Source organism: Ictalurus furcatus, chromosome 19 (assembly GCF_023375685.1).
Source record: "Ictalurus furcatus strain D&B chromosome 19, Billie_1.0, whole genome shotgun sequence".
Classification (NCBI taxonomy): Eukaryota; Metazoa; Chordata; class Actinopteri; order Siluriformes; family Ictaluridae; genus Ictalurus; species Ictalurus furcatus.
In genome coordinates this window covers 12,075,398-12,091,677 of record NC_071273.1, presented here as the reverse complement: position 1 = coordinate 12,091,677, position 16,280 = coordinate 12,075,398, and the positions used below count along the sequence as shown (strand labels likewise).

At 38.6% G+C, this 16,280-nt stretch overlaps 1 protein-coding gene across 4 annotated transcripts in view; it reads right to left on the bottom strand.

The window, feature by feature from the left end:
• tbc1d22a (TBC1 domain family, member 22a) overlaps positions 1–16,280 on the bottom strand; it is a 183,152-nt gene that overhangs the window by 117,940 nt on the left and 48,932 nt on the right. For 2 of the 4 annotated variants that reach the window (XM_053650349.1, XM_053650352.1), the window contains exons 7-9: positions 15,094–15,156; positions 12,958–13,023; positions 5,688–5,802 (exon numbers count right to left, since the gene is read on the bottom strand). In XM_053650349.1, coding sequence (XP_053506324.1) covers positions 5,688–5,802; positions 12,958–13,023; positions 15,094–15,156 — 244 coding nt within the window. The remainder of the gene's footprint in view (positions 1–5,687; positions 5,803–12,957; positions 13,024–15,093; positions 15,157–16,280) is intronic. The other 2 variants (XM_053650351.1, XM_053650350.1) reach the window with 2 other exon arrangements.

Sequence of the window (16,280 nt, the reverse complement as noted above, 5' to 3'; positions counted from 1 at the left end):
CTGCCAAATTAGTGTCAACTGTTGGCTGGGTAAAATTGTCAAGTTACATCAGGTTTTTTTTTTTTTTTTTTAATTTATTTTAATATATATTATGTAACAAAAATGTTATCAATGCTATCAGTTTGGAAATAGCAAGCGCACCGCAGAAGTTAGTTGCGTCTTGTGGTCAGAAAGTCTCCAAAACTACAATCCGAAGTCACCTACATCACTACAAGTTATTTGGAAGGGTTTCAAGAAAAAAGCCTCTACTCTCATCCAAAAACAAAATCAAACGTCTTCAGTTTTTCAGACACTACTGGAACTTCAAATGGGATCGGGTTCTATGGGCAGATGAAACCAAAATAGCACTTTTGGTAATAAACACCAGAGGTGGTTTTGGCGCACACAGAGAGGTAGCCATATGGAAAAGTACCTCATGCCCACGGTTAAATATGGTGGTGGCTCTTTAATATTTCAGGTCTGTTTTTCTGCTAGAGGACCTGGACATTTTGTTAGGATACATGGCATCATGGACTCTATCAAATATCAACGGATATTAAATGAAAACCTGACTGCCTCTGCCAGAAAGCTTAAAATGGACCGTGGTATATGTATGTGTGTGTATAATATATATATATATATATACACACACACACACACACACACACACACATACCTGTATATAAATTACTATGTACTTAACATGATATCATCTGTCATATCTATTAAAGAAAAGGGGCCGTCATTAGCTTGATGTTTCAGCTGCTGCACTATTCTCATCATAGAAGCTACAGATTCAATATAGATTCAATAGATAATAGATTTAATAACAGGAGATGTGACATTTACTAAAACGCAAGTTTTAAAGTGATTTATGTTCATAAAGTGATTTATGTTCACCTTTAAATGTATTAAAATAAAAGAGAGAAATCTTTGCAGTAAGCATCTACAGTAAGCCGCCACTCTACCCCTTCACATATATCTTCATAGATGTGATAGGGGAAAAGTTATTCTTCAGTAATTCATTAGCCTAACAGCATCTTGCAAACAAGTGGCCTGCCTGCTTTCAAATTATACCCTGTCATCATGCATCTTTAAAAAAGCAGTGACGCTCTGAGCATCCGCACAATCAACACGAGAGAGGAACACACTCCCTGAACCACGTTTTCATTCTCCTCATTGACAACAAATGATGTGTATTCTTCTGAAAAGCTTCGTGTCACTTGCAACTGATGCAACAAAAAAAGAAAAAGAAAAGAAGCCAAACTTTTCACTGAAACAGATACACTTCAGAGTTCTTCAGGTCGGTGTTAGAGGTTGGTCAACTCTTAACAGGGGCAGTGGTGGCTTGGTGGTTAGGGCTCTGGGTTACTGATCGGAAGGTCGGGGGTTCAAGGCCTAGCACTGCCAAACTGCCACTGTTGGGCCCTTGAGCAAGGCCCTTAACCCTCTCTGCTCCAGGGGCGTGTATCATGGCGAAGAAAATAATTTCACTGTAATGTATATGTGATCAATAAATATGTTATCATTATTAACCTTTCATTCTGTCTCTCTCTGTCCACCAATGATTGAGAGTTTCACAGTAAAAATAGTGCCTTCGCTTCCTGGATGTGTTGACTGTAACGGTGCACCCAGCTGTCTGAAATCTCCTTCAAAGTTACACTCTGACAGAAGAACCACAGTAGTCGACATCAGAGCCAGACCCAGTGGAACTCTGGGTAATAACCAGATGCAGTGTTACATCCAGTGTTACAGTCATGTCATACTGTGTATTTACTAAATACTGTAGTGCAAGCTATAAGTACTGTACTGTAACGGTGGCGGCTCCCAGGAAACAATTTTAATCAATAATTAAATTAACTGTATTAAATTAAATTATTCGGGCACCAGACAGGAGAAAACATGTCAAAATTTATTTTAAAAAAAAAGAAAAAGAAAAAGAAACCCAGATAAGCGCTAAACGCCACCGGTTACATACATGCAAAATAACACCAAACAATTTCAAGAGCAAACATGAGTTTCGCTCAGCTTTGAGTTATATTTGCATAAAAATCATGATCAATACATTCCACAATATTTGCACAAAAATCATTCATTTATTACATTAAAAAAACGTTTCATACTTCTTTCCCCCCCCCCCCCACCGTTTTTAAAGTCTCAGTTTAACCACAGAAAAACAAGAATACCACCGAGAACAAAGAACAAACTCGGCAGATTTGCGAGAGTCCGTTTGTCATAAAGGAAAAAATATATAATAAACCCCAAAACAAAAAAGTAGATATCGCCCTTGTCATGTTGCTTTGTAGCTATGGTAGCTAGCTCCATTAAGGGACAATTGGATGTTTATCTCAGCAGTGAGTTATTTCAATTGAACCCTCTCTACAATAACATTTTTTTTTCCTCCTGATGAAACACCCTGGGATCATTTACCCAACCAGACGTGAAGCGATGGTATGCTTCGGCACTTTTAAAAGCTTTGAGACACGATCCATAATAGCGCATAAGGCTGTATTTGAGATAAAAATATCATGAAAACACAAATCCGTACACAAATCTGGTTTAAGTAGGTCAGCAGCTTGGGAGCAAAAGTACTTGAGGAGCACAGTCTATACAATCAAGTTTTGTCGAAGTACCATTTATTCTCTTCTAAATTAAAGTGAGTAATTTTAGTCATCTTTCACCTCACATTGTGCTGTGAAGCCAGAAACTCAGTTCTGAGGCCAAAAAAAAAAAAAAGTTTGAAAATCTGAAAGATTCGAATCTGAAAGACGGTCTGTTTCCTCAGAGGCTTTCAGTGAGCGATGTTATGTTTATCTTCCATTTTCTCTAAATGATGTGCTTTCCATGTGCCAAGTCACTTTATTTAGCCTTCGAAGGAGATCGAAAAAGCTAGTTTTTGATGCGTTTTTCACTTTATATCCAAAATGCGATGCAAAACCTAAGCATACAGTCAACATCGCTAACAACACAGCAGGCAGTGAGGGAGGGGAGGGGGATTCATTTTTACCACAAAAACGTTCACATGCGTCAGTGGATGGAGTATGTGAAAAAAATTAAATATAAAACATGTATAGGTTAAAAAGATATTTATCTGCAAATTTGTCTGGAGGTATAAGCAACCATCTGAGTATATGGGCCGTTCAACAGAATTGGTGCAAACAAACTGCTTTCTCACAACCAAAAAACAACAAGCATTTCAATATTCAAGTCTTATATGTTTACTAAGATATTTACAGTTACATTTATATAGCGCTCTTCTAGACACTCAAAGAGTCTCAGAGAGTCTCACTCTCCTTCTACTATCTACTGAAACCCACAATATTTAAAATATCAGTAAGCTTAATATATATAAAATCATCATTATTGGGTAGTGTCATTATTGGGAGGTGGCTGTCCTGAACCCGAACCCCTACATTTCAACTTGTGAAAATGATACTGAAATAATTTTTTGCATTTCATTCCCGTTGTTGTTTTGAAAAATATCTTATCTATTTTTTTTTTTAAGTGAAGTTCAAAACAATTATTTATTTAATATTTTCTTTTTAAATCATGAAACTTTATGTAAACATTTTTTTTTTTCAAATTAAAGTGTCCCAAATTTTCATGTCACTAGCGAAACAGCGCATGTTTCAGTCCATTGGCTTTATGTACATGTTTTAGTCCATTTAGTAAATGTGTTTTTTGGTTGTGGGACTGCAGTTTGCACCAATTCTGTAAAATGGCCCGATGGTAAAATGGCCCATATAAGCTTACTTTATACAACTGCTACAAAATGAACACAAGAGCATGTCCAGTGTGTAGTCTGATCTATATTAGGCTGCATGTCGTAATAAATAACGTGTCAGGAAACTGTCAGGAAATGTTTACTGCTGACTTCATCAAACAATTCAAATCCCCTTTAATGTCTAGGCTCACCACTTTACCTGAGAAAGTAAACAGGGTAGTTTTTAAGGTGTTGTCTGTTTCACTGTAGCAAACCATCAAAAATGGTAAATGCTACAGCTGAACTGTGGATGGTGGCAACTCTGTAAGCACGTGACACACATGTGAATCTTGTATTTTAAATAAGACCATGAAAAAACAATATATTGTTAAGTGTAAGTCCAATCATTGGTGATTATCACAAATATGAAACAATAATAAATAAAAAATATCAGAACTACTTGACAAGTTTGCTGAAGCATCTGTTGTTGTTTTTTGTAATATGGAAATTAGGGTATATTTAGTAATCAGTTGTGTCATTTACATATTTAATAATAATAATAATAATAATAATAGGCGAATTACTATTCAAGTAAAGAAAATGTAAATACCATGTGGATATGGATTTTGACATGCCTACAACAAAGCACAATAAACTATTAACGCTTGAAAGACTCATTGCAGACTTCTGCGCTATACTGCTAAACTACATCTACACTGCTAAAATATGGAATTCAATTTGGGCCAAAAGTAACTTTCCAAGAAATGAACAAAAATATATAATGAGAAAGAAGAAAAACACTCAGACTATTCAACATGGTCTTCAAATAAACAGCACTCTTTATTAACAGTTCTCTAAGCTTCCTTTTAACTAATCACGGTTTATGAATGCGCTGCCAGAGGTTTCATTTACACTTTCATAGTATTCATTAACAGCGATTTATTCTCATTGGCTAGAGAGATTTGGATCGACAGCTCGAGTGCGTGCCGCTCCTGAGAGCTCATCTCGAAAACATACTCGTATTAGACTACCCAAACCTCAAATATGAATTACGAGCCAACATACTGACTAAAGTAAGCAAGTAATTTCCACTACAAAGTACAAACGCTATAACTATAGAGAGATCCGCATCCAGAATGCTCTCCAAAATTCATGCCACTGAAGTCTCTACTTCCTGGTCAGGGAGCTGTCAATCCTAATCCCACTAGGCAACGAGAGTCAATCTTTGGAAGCGTAAATGAAAACTCTGGCAGCGCATGCATAAACCAAGATGATCAAAAAGGAAGTGAGGAAAGCTTAACAAAGAACGCTGTTTATTTGAAGACCATGTTAAATTTTTACCACTGAGTTCAATGTTTTCAGTTTCAAAGTGTTTTTCTTCTCTCAGTTGTATATTTTTATTCATATCTTGAAACGTTAGGTTCAATACTTTTGCCACAAATTTAATTCCACACTAAAACCAATACTGTAACACATCGCACTGTCTAACCTTCAGGTTTGAGGAATGCCTCCTTGATCTCCAACACTCAAACAAAGGAACACAGATTTTTTTTTTGTTCGTTTTGAAGGAGGGGGTGTGAAGGTAGGGTAAATCATGTCAAACTACTCATGAATGCTGTCTGTGCAATGCTTTTGCCAGTGCTAGTCAGTTAGCGCTTACGCAAGTCTCTTTTGCGCCTGAAGGTACAGCAAAAACAAAAGCATGGCGATCCTTTGAGGATCCTTTCAAAGCATCAGAAGCATCTCACTCCCCACGAGTTTGGCCAAATCCGGCCGCCCACCACCCTCATACGTTCCTCATCAACCCAAAGGTCTGGAACGTCTCTCGCTCGTTAATAAATACAGAGCAGATGAAAGAGCCAGGCTGTGTTTTTCCACACATACACTGACTATTACTGGCTAATGCATTCATTCCTTGGGCAGTCAACTTAGTCCAGTGTCTAAATCCGGCATTTCCATACTAACAAGATTTGTATACACTTGCTACAGGCCTTCATCTACTCACCGATATACTCAAAGATGTAGACAACGAAGAAGGGCGTGACGAGATCGTTGATGCCCTGTACGTAACCGCTGGCGGGATGCCGGATGGCCCAGATGAAAAGAATCCGCTCAAAGATCTGAAGAAGAAAGAGAAATCAACAATATTTATATAAATAAAAACATGACCTACGGCTACAACTGCAGGATTCATGTATACCGTTTCAGTTGAGAACCACAAAGAACAGACTCGTGCAAACATGCAAAGCTATGGGACTTTGCACAAGGTCACATTTGACTGCTATTAATTAGACACACAGACAGCATCTCCTCATTTAGCCAGCAATCAATTAAGAAAATCAATTAAGCTCTCGAATGTAATTAGCATCACAACATTCAATAGAGCAGACGGCGAGGGTGACAAAAAAAAACAAAAAAAAACGTCTGGAAGCAGTGTGCACATGTTGCTGTGTGTTTACATGGAGGTTAGTACTGAAAGAGTGTATGGTTGAGGATTATAGGAAAGCTAGATGCCACCTTGAGATATAACACGCATGCCAATGGTGCCGCCCTGTTAGCGGAGGCGACTTTGCGGTTTGTCCTCAATGAGTTGAACTAAATTTAAGTTTTTTTTTTTTTTTTTTTAAAGGATATTGTGCAGCATTTGGATTTAAGAATTAGAGGAGAAACCTCACACCATATATTTAGATTTTAATGAGGACCTTTATGTGGGAGTTAGCAAGGTTATAGCAGCTAGAAAGGGAAGTTGAGAGTTTATTCCTGTTAGCCGTCTATTTAACACTGTCTCAGGCCCCTTCCACACGTACACGGATGATAACGAAAGTGTAGTTTTTAACCTGACTGTTTGCAGCGATGTCAAAAAGAAAATTTTTTTAAAAAAGTCGAACGGTGATGCGCAGAAAACAATGGAATATGTGCTCGGTTAGATTTAAGGAAAAATATTACGTATGGAATACATAAAAAAAAAAATAATAAATGTGAGTTCGTTGCTTATGCTAAACCTAATGTAAACAACTTTCTAATGAATTAGATTGAATTATGTAAAGTGAGCACGATCGATTCACATAGTATTATCATAAACAAATTACATAATGAATTCTTGTGGGGATGTTGCCACTGACGGGTACTATAATTAGAGTATTTAAATGAACATAATTAAAACCTGTTGGATTAGCGCAGTGGTAATGCGGCACTTGCGGAATGCCGGCAACCTGGATTCGATCCTCAGCTCAGGTGAGAGTGCCAAGTTCGATTTTATTCAGGCCAATGAAAACACATGATCAAATCATGTTGGATGTACAAAAGCAAATTATGTTAATGTGATTCGGTTCAAATCACGTGGAACCGATGATCGCATTTAAATGAAGTAAATTCAACGAGTTTCTTTTTCCCCCCAGTGTGTCAAACGCCTCACGGATAACGTTAAGACCGTGCGTGTTAAGTAGAGAAGGGAAAATGCAGAAAAACTCCAACATGGCCAGAAGTTTTAAAGCAAAACTGACCAAGACAAAAAAATTCAATAATGTAGACGGATAACGAGGAGGAACTACTGCTACGCTCAAGTGCAAAATGGTCACCTGAAATTTAAAACTAATGTAAAATAAAATCATGAGCATGTTATCAAATATGAAATAACAAGCTACAAACAGCAACCTGGTCTCCAGCCATGATTGACAAACTAACAGGAGTCGTAACACGTTCATAAAACACACAAAACTACATTTTCAATTTCAGGATACCAAAACCGAGTCTTTTAATCTTCCAATGTTCTCAACACTTACTAGTGCTTGTGAAGTTTGTTAACGTCCCTGTGAAGTGTCTCGAATACTAACGCGCCGTGTTATTCGATGCCTTGACACAGGAAGTCAAGGCGGGACATACAGAGTGGTTCCTCCCCTTTTTTTTTTAAATAGCCAATCGCTCAAAAATAGCAACTTCAGCAAGGTGATTTTTATAATGTTGGGGGCGGGACACTTCTACAGATTCTAAAGAGCATTTGATTGGACAGAAAATATGATGAGACGATGAAATTTTTGTTGATCCGTATTGGTGGTAGAGAGAGACGGTCAATTTTGAATGCGTATATCTTCTAAATGCGAATTATGTCACTGTTTTGGAGCACGCTAGCTTATAGATAACCTTAAGGATAACATATTCATACTAAAAGCCACAAAACGTCGATTTTGATTTCATTGGGACTTTAAGATTTGTGTTGCAACTGGATTCGTGATTGAGTACGTTTGTTTGGTATGTTTATCATGACGTTACCAAGCTAGCATCAGGGATCTGTCACATTAGCTGTAGCTAACAAAAGCAGTAAAACACTTACTCACAGCTGGAAGGTCTTATCTGTGTCTATGAGTATTTCTGCCCACCTTTATCCTACTCTAAACTTTCCATTAGTCTTAGCAGAATCGTACATCATCTGCAGCAGAGCAAATTATTTCTTACAATCAGTTGCAAATACAGTGAGCTACAGCTGATTTTATAAGAGTAGACCCACAGAGCTTTACACGTGAATTGGCTTACCAGCAAAAGTGCATCAAAGTAGTTAACAACAGTGGCTAAAGTGGCATCTAGGTTTCCTTTCCTATAAGTAAGAGAAAATCAGTCTGCCTAAATGTGGAAAAGTTATATGTCTCAGAGTTATATGCCTATCAATTTTTCCTTCTAACAACATAAACACTGAATAGAGCTTTCTCTTCTGTACTCATTCCATCTTCATTTCTTAAGGCTATTCTTCTTGGTGCTGAGTTACTTTTCTTCCTTTCTCTTTTCTCACAATGCAAACACCTATCTTCATTAAAGTGTCTTTTCGTGATCCTTCACTTCACTGTCAGCTTGCTTGAATTAAAGGAATCTTGAAGAGGAAGAGAAAGAAAAAAAAAAAGATAGAAACGCACTTTCTCTCTGGTGTCTGACGAGTCAAACTGACATCTGGCTCATGTGGAGCGACTTTCAGGCCGCCACGGTCCTGTCAAGCCCTAAATAAACCCATCGCTTTGGAACACCAAACACGATGCTCGAGTCTTCCGTACATGCCCCATGTGTGACTCACTCCCGGGTCTGTCCATCAAACTCACGAGGTATGTTCAACCTCCTCTGCTGGGTCCAGTGTTTAGATTTATCTCATCAAAATGGGTGTGTGTGTGGGATGGGGGGGGGATTAGAGATTAGGGATTACGTTGCATGTTCTCTTTCCTTTGAGACCCAGAATTCGCAGCTCACTCTAAATCTTCTGCAGACACCCAACACAGGGTGGAAATCATACACTAAAAATAAAAAATAAAAATCTAAGGCTGAAGCTGAAGTGTACTGACAAAGTGCGATTCAATGCATTGGCTGCTTTTTAGCAGTCATCTTCATCTTACAAATAACATCTGGAAGGGTTGGAGAGGAGAAATGAAGGCTACTAGCTCAGAACAAAACTTAACACACTGAACAACCTTGGCTTGCAATAAATAAATAAATAAATAAATAAATAAAATAGCTTGCAGCGAAGGGCACAACCCCTGCTGGCTAAGGTCACATGGTGGAGGCTTAACGTGTAGCTTACGATGAATCTGTGCGTTGTTCGCTGAGCTTCCTGCTTGTGTAAGAGTTACACACCACGTAGAATGCTAAAGAGAAGCTGAGAGATCCTCACAGTTGGAGTGTTCACTAGAGAGGTAAAGAGGTGTTGTTGGCATGCAGGGCAAAGTGCAAGCGAGTAAGAAAAGGTGAAGCATCGTAATTCTCTGGAGACATTTAGAGAAAAGCTTTTGCATGTTGGTGGTCAAAAAAAAAAAAAAAAAGGTGGGAGGGGGCAGTCATGAGAATGAGAAGCAGAAGCTTTTTCCTCAACAGATGTTAGTGAGTAAACATTTAGAAATGCGAGTTTGTATTTTTTATATGAAGCAGGGCAGTGTGGGAAGTTGGTGCTCAGACTAGGTATCTACACTTAAAGCAGAGTTTCACCCTATGATGTGATTCGACAGCTCCCAGATGTGCACATAATAACAACGTCTAATAACACAATCGAACAGTAACAAAATGAAGGTTTTATTCACACTGACTTTAGGGACTCGAGTAAAAGAAATCACCATCCTATACATACTCGTCATATACAGTGCCTTCAGAAAGTATTCACCCCCCAGCCCGAAATGATTATTTCTCTTTTTGCTGCATTGCAACCTTAAAAATAAGCTCATCAGAATGAGATTTTCTTTTGCTTTCTGCTCCGTTTAAAGAAGTGACTCTCTAGAGAAACGAAACTGAATAAAGTAATAAGATGTCCTCAGAATGATTTAAAAATAAAAGCCGCTTAATTGAAGAAAAATCTTAATTAAATCCCCTGAAACGTTGTAACAAGTATGCCTAATATTTATTTATTTATTTATTTATTTATTTATTTATTTATTACACACACACAGCACACTGTAAAAGTATTGGATATTTTTTTTTTTTTTTTTTTTTACATATGGAAGTGAAGACATTTTGGAAAGATCCATAAATGCCTCTTTCTCAAAAAATAAATAAACGCGAGAGCTGTTTATCATGTGACTCACAATTTTTAATGGAGAAAAGAAAAAAAGAGAAGATTTTGAAAGAAGGATTGGTTGGGGAGATGGGCTGAGAGCACGGATGGTCAGTTCTGCAGAGAGAACTGAAGATATAGTAAAACCGGTGGGGGGCGCAGCTTTTTATAGCTTTGTTGTTTGACAAACATCCTAATAACCATTTGGGTATGACACCAAATAATTTCCTATAGCTGCGATATTATTGCGCTTAAATTTTGCCCTCTCCCTCCCACACAAACAGATGGATGATAAACAGGATTCAGTTTCTCAGTGCTGTTCTAGTCATACAGGGTTCACACTTTTTTTCTTTTTTTTACAGGCCTACTAACTCTGAAGGTCTGAACAAAAAAAAAAAAATGTATCAAATATGAAATTTATGTCTATAAGAAGAAGATACCAGACTTGGTACACTGTACTCATATTAACCAGCCAGATTTGCTTGGCCACAGATACAACCCATGAAATATGCCTTGCTTCAAGTGGCATCAAATATTCTGACATAACTAAAACTGCTATGCACTTCATGCAGACTCAATTAGCGTACTCTTGTATGTTTTTGTGGCCAAATCCCTTGAGTATTAGGAACTGCAAACCAATTATGATGCCATTCACTGGCCAACAAGAAGGCATCCCTTAGTGTGCTTCTTCCCACGACTTCAACCTGCATAATCCACTGCCTTGAACTGCGTCTACGGTGTCTCACCGGATCCGTCGATAACATCAAAGTAACGAAAACGATCATCTTCTTCATGATTATCAGAGAGAGCCAGATGTTAGGTACGTCGAGCGGTGTAGCACAATACACACCGACGTGGACGCAAAGTAGGTGATCTCGCAGCGTACCAGAAAAGAATGTGTGGAAATCAATCACTGCTGGTGAGGACGGGCCCCACATGGACAGCCTGAAGATGAACAGTTATGCTATGATGGCTTAGGACTAAAATTGCCACAAAGTTTTGCGCTCCATCGGTGAATAGTTGATAAGTTCAACAAAACAGACTTCATGTGAAAACTGTAATGAATTTCCTGATTGCACAATCGTATTTTTTCTCCATGTAGTACACAGTTATAGAAGGGATTTAATTCTGTATTATCGCACAATCCGGCGGCACCCAGACGAGGACGGGGTTCCCTTTTGAGTCTGGTTCCTCATATCGTCTCGGGGAGTTTTTCCTCGCCACCGTCGCCTCTGGCTTACTCATGAGAGATAAATTCATACATTTAAAACGTATATCCCAAATGTATATATTTCAGTATATATATGACAATTGTTAAAAGCACTGTACAAATAAAACCGAAACGGACGTTTAATTTAGTAAGCCTGTAACCCGTCACGCAACCTGCACCTGGAGCCTCATACTACATGATCTCTGCATGAAGCGCAGACTGTGGTTTAAAAGCCGAAAAGAGATGGCCAAAACCCTTGGTACTCAAAAGCAAATGTAACCAAGATATTAAACTGATTAAGTAAAGACTTTGTATCAGAGAAAGTAGCATGGAGGTGGGCTGATACCGCTCTGCAGAATAAGCTACAAATTGTGCAATGAAACTGTATTGAACGTTACCGGGGCTCAACTGTCGCATCATCTAACATTTAAAAAATTGCCACTGATGTCAATGTCAGAAAAATATTGATGAGTTTAATGTGATGAATTTCTTCTGTTGGAAGTAAGCGAAGTGATGAGACAAAAGCAGTTAAATTCACTAACGAGCGGTATTAAAACGCTTCAACAGCGCTTTCACCAAGGTCCTTAAAACGGCCTAAAAAGCCCAGAACACACAAGGCGCCAATTTACACCTGGTTCGTGGGGGCAGACGTGTTCCTGAGCAAAACCGGCTGCCACTAATTGCTCAAGCCTTACTGCATCAAACAGAATGTGTGATCTGTCGCACTTTCAGTTCTCCCACCCTTTTCTGGTGCTGCCCTCCCACCTTTTTTTTTTTGGAACATTTCTCCCTCAAATGCATATGTATGAGGAGGAGAAGCGCACACGGCGTGTCACCGTGTGCACACTGCTCGCTTAAACTTCGACTATACGCTAGTTTGGACTATTTACACTTAAAACAAGCGTGGACAGTTTAATATCAGCTGGCTCTTTAGTCAAAATAATACAAATCACAGATCAGGAGCGTTGCTTGGCTGGGGGTGGGGGGTGGGGTGTTTTTGCATTCGATGTGCGAGAGAGTGTCCCTGAAAGAAAAGAAGAACAAAGAGAGGAGAGAACAGTTGAAGATACGATATGAGAAAGATGGAGGGAGAGAACTAAAAACGAGCACGAGCACAGAGCTTATCGCACCGTGTTCAAAACAGGAACGTATTATTCGTTTCAAAGTCCAGGAGCGAGCCACGCAAGCGTACCGTAACCAGCTCATAACTGCAAGCTTTGTTACAAAGAGCAGACGTCCCTAGCTGAACCTGAGCAGGATGTGACAGGAGTGAAGTGTCTCTGCGACTCCTTTTTCAAATGCACACAAATTTCAGCAAGCTCCTTGGAAACACATCCCACGCAATACCACGAAATCCACAAAGCACATTCAGTGTGAACTAACCCGCTTTAATAATACACTGAAACAGAAGACTGTGTGCATGTGAGTGTGTGTGTGCAAGAATGATCTATAGACGTGTATGTAGGATTTAGTTGGTATTATGTGTGGGTCAAGCGCACACAGGAAAGAGCATCAAGGTGAGTGGACTGAGTGGTGTGGACATCTCACCTCTTGCACAGAAGCTTGTTGAAAGAGAGGAATAAGAGGATTAGTTCTCGGTATGTCAATGTGAATCTGCAGGGAAGAGAACACACACACACACACATACACACACACACACACATACACAAAAAAAAAAAAGAGAGAGACACAGGAGCAGAAGCAGGTTAGGACGGATTCGGAACAGCCATTACAGAGAGACATGGAAAGGGAATCTGGTCGCGTATGCCTGGCTGAAAACTGAAGAACAGGAAACGTCTCGAGATTTCACTGCGCATGAATTCATCGTCAGTTGATTTAACCCTTTGAAGTCACAGTTACCCGATTCATCATGTTCGGCGGCGTGCTGTTATGGGGAAATACTCAATCTGGGGTGGTTCTTTTCCAATAACAGCAGGTCCTGAAGTGTTTTATTCCTCTTCTATCATTGAAATTGGCCAACGCTTACAATTTTTCACCGATTAAAGAATGACGCGTGGTATATTTTTTTAACCATTTACAGTTATGTATTTAATGTTGTGAAACATCCGCAAGACAAGTTCATTCTTGTTATTGCTTATGTTAACCTAACCTTAACCCAGGCTCTCTTTTTCACCCTCTCTTGAAGTTGATACAAACCAAAAGATACAACCCCAAAACAAACACGCACAGATTTCAGATCCCAGATCTGTCCTGGGGCCTTTCCTGTGGAGATCTGGAAATCTGGAGACCATCCTTGCTCTCGAAAGACTAGGCATTTTTTTTAGAGGCTCCTTATATACTATGATTAGACGATTGCCTCACCTGTTTCACATCACCTTCTTATTTCAACTTCTCACATCGCTATTAATCCTAAATTGCCCTGTCCCAACTTTTTTGGAACATGTTGCATGCATCAATTTCAAAATAAACGTTTATTTTCAAAAAAAAAAAAAAAAAAACTATGCAGTTGACCAGGAAAACATCAAATACCTTGTCTTTATACATTTTTTGTTTAAATACAAGTCAAAGTACATTTACAAAATCACTCCTCTTTGTTTTTATTAACATTTCCCATACTGTCCCAACTTTTTCGGAACTGCGGTTGTAGTTAAATGAGTGGAGTTACTTCAAATGTGGCTAAAGTTTCAAACAATCCTACAGCTGAGTTTATACATTTTTTCCTTTCTTTTTTTTTTATATTGTTAAGATTGAACACCTCCATATGAACAGCCTTGTTTTGCTGAAAAGAAATAACTCCCTTTACATTTTTGCTGGGTTTGTTATTTTTTGACATTGAAACAAACAAAAGAACAACAACAACAACAAAAAAAGTTCAAAGTGCTGACTCAAACACGTCAATACATCAGATCTGAAATTGCATTTAAGACTAAATACAGAGCAATAATCTTAGCAGGAGATAAGAAGAAGGAAAACATGTCATCAGCTCCAGGGATGCTTTTTATTTGAGAAAGACAAACAGCAAAAGAAGAGTGGAAGGAGCGTGACGGAAACTGTTTTATGGAAATGATTCTAATTTGAATGAAACTTTTGTGTGTGTTATTGTTGAAAGGCAAAAAGACTTTCAAACGCAAGACAGCACCACAAAACAAAAATGAGAATAATTGGATCTCATTCATAACTGTTCGATTAACTTGGTTCTGTGGTTTTAAATATGCGTTGTGAGTAAACACGCGTCGAGCTCTGAATATGGTTTTGTGTTCTTACAATTGTTTTTTTTTACGGCTGCTTTGTAACTGACAAAATGATCAGTCGAATTTATGCGCACGTTTGTGGATAAACAAAAGGGGGGGGGGGGGGGGATCTTCAACGTACAGCCAAAATCATGAGGAAAAAAAATCAACCCGAAATTCTTCAAAGGTTCTAGACTTCGAAGGGTTAAATACAAAAAATATATAAATATTCAAACCCTGCCTTGACTAGAAGTAGGGAATAAGTCTAGGACTAGGCAAACTGCCCGAACTGACCGATGTGTGTGAGTGAACAGTCGAGGTGCTGTGGTCCTGACCTTCAGTTCTAGCCAGCCATCAGACCAGATCAGACAGACAAGAGAGACAGACAGTCAGATAGACACATGGCATTGAGCAGACGATGCCCGAGTGACATGCCACTGGCAGGGGGCGGATTGTTTTCGCATCGGCGTCTCCACTCCATCCTGCCTCTTACCTCAATGAGTTTCGGCTGGAGCGCGAAAATCTCCAGAGTCATCCGGGGAATATCTATGCAAATCTGATGGTGCAGAGAGAGACACACACACACACTACATACATATACACAGAAATATGGATTCTACAAATGCTGTGTGAGAGGATGAGGTTCAAACTCATGCACAGAGGTGAACACATACACAAACACACACATTAATCAATCATAAGCAAGGAATAACGCATGGCCAACTAGGCCGTTATTTTTAAATAAATAAATAAATAAATAAATAAATAAATAAATAAATACCCACGCTGGAGAGGTGTGATATGGTCTAATATGGAGTAGAGTTACTGTTAACACCTCAAAGTGGATTATTTTCCTGTACCAGCATGACCCAAAGTGTTTATTCCTCTTACACCACAGCAGTCTTTTATTTATTAATGAACAATATGTCATGCTTTTAAACCATTTATAGTTCCATTTAACGATGCGCAACATCTGTGAAACAAATTAGTTCCTTTTACAGCTTACGTTATGGCAGCTATAAACTTTCCCTCCTTCACAGGTCTCTGTTTTTTCTCTCTCTCTCGTGCTCGCTCGTGCTCTCTCTCTCTCTCTCTCTCTCTCTCTCTCTCTCAATCAATAAGACAAAAACAGAAATGCGTACAGATCCCAGACTGAGTAAAAGTCTTCTGTCCTATAGACTCTTCCATTCTGGAAAAGTTAAAGTTCCAGCTTGACCTCAAACACTGGACACTCCTTCCATGAACAAACGTCTCCTAACCAAAAACTTCACATTATCAACAATTATACAGTCTATCTTTGTTAAATAACAGCACTTTTTTCCTTTTTAATTAGACTTTAGTTATGTAGTGTTTCCATACTACAAGTCCCTGTGAATGAGCTGTTGCTATACAGGTAGTAAAAGCGCATTAATATAAATCTGTCATTAATGTTGTAGCTGGCACTACTCTCAGAGCCGTACTGTTATAGACAATTAATCAACACCTTCTGATCTGAGAATTCATCTACACTGTGGTATAAACACACTCAATGAACGCTTGTGTCTTGTGGCCTTTTTGACCTTTCAGAAACCTAAAGCATGACGCAATAGCACATTTTCTTTCGACATTCACGACAGGAAAATAAATAAATAAATAAATAAATAAAAATTGTGGCGTATTTTATTTACGGAAATCGTGCCT